Below are 3,721 nucleotides of genomic sequence, written 5' to 3' on the forward strand. Positions count from 1 at the left end.
AGGAGAAAATGGGTCACAGAGAACCCATCCTCTACAGGTAGAGCCTGTTGTTGAGGTGTAGTTCCAAATATGAGTTCAGTATTCAAAATGACCTTTTTGCGTAGCTGAGTTTGCTTCCTTTTAACTGATCAATCTTGCTGAGCAACCCAGAAACGTTATGAACCAGTTCTCAGCAACTCCTCCTGGTGGATAATGAGGTCTCACAATCCGAAAGATCTCTATCAGGTTCTGGAGAGAGTGGTTCATCATCAATAGAGTCCACTGATTCAGCAAGCACTTTGTCCTTTGGAAGAAAACAAGCATCATATTTATTAGAAGCATGGATGCATGAAATCCAAGTTCAGAGTTTTCTTGTTTTTTAATTTATGTATTTGAGGGAAAGAAAGGAAGTATGCAAATAGTAAAATGTCGAATCGGGGACCATGCTTGAACTACTATTGGGACTGCTGGAGAGGTACCTGTCAGTTGAATGGTGATCAAGTGAATTCCCAACTAAATCTGCTTCATCTTCCAAAGGAGAAAAATATCTAGTAGGATAAGTGAGAGCACATTTAGCTCTAAACCTTTGCAAACCTGGTTCTGAACTCTTTATTTCGGCTATCTCAAAATCCATATCTTCTTTATCAGATCTACCAGGTCGAGCACCAAGTTTGTCTTCCACATTGCTCGAAGTTTCAGAAGAAGCTGAAGCCTTTTGGGGCTTTCTGCCTGATCCTGCTGGCATCGATTCCAAACACATGAGCCTAGCAACCAAACTTGGAGCTTTCATTTCGCGCTTGCTTGCACAACGTGTATCAGTCCTTCCATTATTCTTTGCATTTGGAAAACCCCCACTATTCTCATCAGCAATCTACATTGTTCATACAAGAACCAAAATCAATAAAAACAAAAACTTTCCTGTCAGGCTAAAATCTGAGACAATAGAAGAAAATGAATGCTAAATGTGGGAGTATAGTTCAAGAATTGAGTACCAAATGAAGCTTTGGCTGCTTCTCATCCCCTCCAAACTTTTTTGAAGCTTGTTTCAAGCAAGCTATAAGAATGCAGAAAAAAAAAAAGAAATAATTTAGCCCTCTAGCTAGAATCAGAATGCAGCAAAAAAAAAAAGAAATAATTTAGCCCTCTAGCTAGAATCACCTTCTAGAAATTAAACATTCGGCTTTAAAAATGAGTAGAATGTAGTAGTAGCTAACCTGGTGAAAGCAGTTTCTTTGGAAACAGCTTCTTGGCAAATCTACGGTTCCGATCAAAGAGCTGAAAGAAAATGCCCACACAACCACAAGGCCTTTGAGGTTGTCTCTCATTCATTTCTTTAGCTAAGCTATCATTCATCCTTCAAAATCCTCTCTTAAATTTCTTCACCTTTTCTCCCACTCTGCTGAATGTGATTCACACACTTTATCTTCCCAATAAGATTCTATCAAACATTATCTTCACATTAATTTGTAAAGAATTAAACAAAAGACCCCCCCACTGTCCCCTCTGCCCACCACATCACTCACCCTCCTTGGCCCAAAAAAAGAAAATGGGGAAAAAGAAATTACATTTTCATGCAAGAAACAAAGCAAAAACTGAACAAAATATCAGAAAGAAAGTAGAAAATAGATATGAAAAGTAAAACCCTGAGCTGTTTTCAATTATGACAAAACTTTCACAAGAAACCACAGTCAAACAAAGCAAACACAGAACAAGAAAATACAAACAGCAATACCCAGAATGTCTTCAACTTGCACCAAATGTGCTACTGTTCAAGAAAACAGCTAGAAATGGTTATAGTACACTCTAGTAAGCTATTCTTTTCTTTTTTTAATCTTCTTTATGACAGTGAAAAAAGCAAAATCATAATTATTTTAAATTAGTTCCTACAAACATGCTTTCTATGCTTTGCTATCACAAATGCTACAGAATAAGAAAAGAATACGTCAATAGAGACTAACCGATTAGGCACCAAACAATAATAATAGTACCCAAAGCAATTGTAGCAAGGACAAGACCGAATTTTTTTGAAATCCAAAGTGCCAAAGAACTTCAAAGTACTTTTAAGACAAAATAGAGGGTGTAATAGCGGAGGAGAAGTTTTTCCTCTTAGAAAAAGAGAATGGTGAGTTTATATAGTGAGGTGGGCCGTCCACAATCCCAAATAATGAAGGAAGAATAATATTTAATGGAAGAAGAATAACATATAATGAATCAATTAAGGGGATTGTTCCCTTAAATAGATGGGGTAAATCAATCCGTTCAACCAACCATGCTATAGTTGCCATAAATAAATAATACCCTATTATAACATTTGAAATTTCCATGAATAGAACAAGTAAAAAGAGATTCTTCCTACTTATTAAATGAAATCAAGAAGAGGTATCTAAATTTACCATAATTAACGTGTGAGGGGGTATCTGTCAACCAAGTAAGGCAAGAAAAAAAATCAATTACTGAGATGCTTTTCTCAAATCAAATTGGTACAGGATCATACCCAAACAATCAAAACGTGCACATATTAGCCTTATTAAAGATTTACGTCAAAACGTGCACATATTAGCCTTATTAAAGATTTACAAAAAAATCCAAAAAATAAAAAATTAATTACTGAGATGCTTTTCTCAAATCAAATTGGTACAGGATCATACCCAAACAGTCAAAACGTGCACATATTAGCCTTATTAAATATTTATGAAAAAAATCCTCAAATCGTCACATACATGCTTTTCCTATAGAAAATTACCCATATTGACTAAGAGGCATAAAAAATGTGAAGTTGCAAGAAGTTAGGCGTGTTTGCACATACCAGAGAGAGACGAATAAATTGACTCACCATTCAAGTTAAGCTTCACGAAATTTCAATCAAGCAGGACATGCAAATAGGGTCGAATAAAAATCACCGACTTAAAATCAACACATTTATTCAGCAAAAATCAAACGTGGCCACACTTATAAGAGAGACAGATGAAGAAATAGTAGTAAAGTTCACACATATATTTCGAACACGGGATCAAACCTAAAGACGGATTCTTCATTTTTGATGAGGAAGGGTTGCATGGTTGGAACGCCGAAGGGGTTTGTCGGAGGTATCGCTGTGAGAGAGGAGTGAGGCTGTGTCGCGGCTGTTGGACGTTCACCAGAAGGGAGAAAGAAGGCGACTGGAGGACGGAGGATAGAGTGGCGGTGTGGAGGCTTGGCAGGCCTTCTCCGTCGATGGCGGCGTTGTTCGCCGGTGGAGGACGAGAAGGGAGGGGGCTGCCCATCGGAGCAGCGGCTGGACTCGCCTGGGGTAGGAGCTGGCGGTGCGTATGGAGGAGAAGGAAGAGGCGACGACGATGGCTGTTCGCCAGAAATGGCAGCATAGCGACGAGGACTCGGAGCGCAGGGGTGATTTTGGTGGTCGATTGGCGATGGAGAGATCGGAGGGGAGGGGGAGATCGATATTTTGAGGTGTTTGTTGAGAGAAAGAAGAGAGAGGTGAAGAGATAGAGGCGGAAGTTGGGGAAAAAATTTGACTTAGGGTTTGTAGGTTTGAAATAGGGAAAGAGAGATCTTTTGATGTCAACCATTGGATTGGTTTTTAATTGACGGCTATGATTTAATGTCATGGGGGAATTAAAATGTGGCTAGGATAAAAAATAATGGCTTAAATTGTAAGAAATTGGGTTAAGATTGTAATGGATTGGGTAAAAATACTATAATTGTAAGAAATTAAATAAAATTGGATAAAATGGTAAACAAA

At 38.2% G+C, this 3,721-nt stretch overlaps 1 protein-coding gene across 2 annotated transcripts; it reads right to left on the reverse strand.

Annotated features, from left to right (window-relative positions):
• LOC124894165 lies at window positions 1-3,483 on the reverse strand. 2 transcript variants are annotated; one of them, XM_047404907.1, is made up of 4 exons: window positions 2,996-3,483; window positions 1,194-1,375; window positions 972-1,033; window positions 1-850 (listed from the first exon to the last, which is right to left on the reverse strand). In XM_047404907.1, the coding sequence occupies exons 2-4, from the start codon at window positions 1,330-1,332 to the stop codon at window positions 359-361; spliced, it is 693 nt and encodes a 230-aa protein (XP_047260863.1). In that variant the 5' UTR covers window positions 1,333-1,375; window positions 2,996-3,483; the 3' UTR covers window positions 1-358. The 2 variants fall into 2 exon arrangements, with proteins under 2 accessions (XP_047260863.1, XP_047260862.1); XM_047404906.1 differs by having other exon boundaries at window positions 1,194-1,417.
• Window positions 3,484-3,721: the final 238 nt, after the last annotated feature.

Source organism: Capsicum annuum, unplaced genomic scaffold (genome assembly GCF_002878395.1).
Source record: "Capsicum annuum cultivar UCD-10X-F1 unplaced genomic scaffold, UCD10Xv1.1 ctg70793, whole genome shotgun sequence".
NCBI lineage: Eukaryota > Viridiplantae > Streptophyta > Magnoliopsida > Solanales > Solanaceae > Capsicum > Capsicum annuum.

What these genes read in the sequence shown, in the direction of transcription:
- LOC124894165 (XM_047404907.1), bottom strand. Translation starts at nt 1,332, where the DNA reads ATGAATGATAGCTTAGCTAAAGAAATGAATGAGAGACAACCTCAAAGG. An exon ending in AAAGAAACTGCTTTCACCAG is followed by an intron (nt 1,034 to 1,193) that starts GTTAGCTACTAC and finishes GCATTCTTATAG; the next exon opens with CTTGCTTGAAACAAGCTTCA. An exon ending in AGCAGCCAAAGCTTCATTTG is followed by an intron (nt 851 to 971) that starts GTACTCAATTCT and finishes TGAACAATGTAG; the next exon opens with ATTGCTGATGAGAATAGTGG.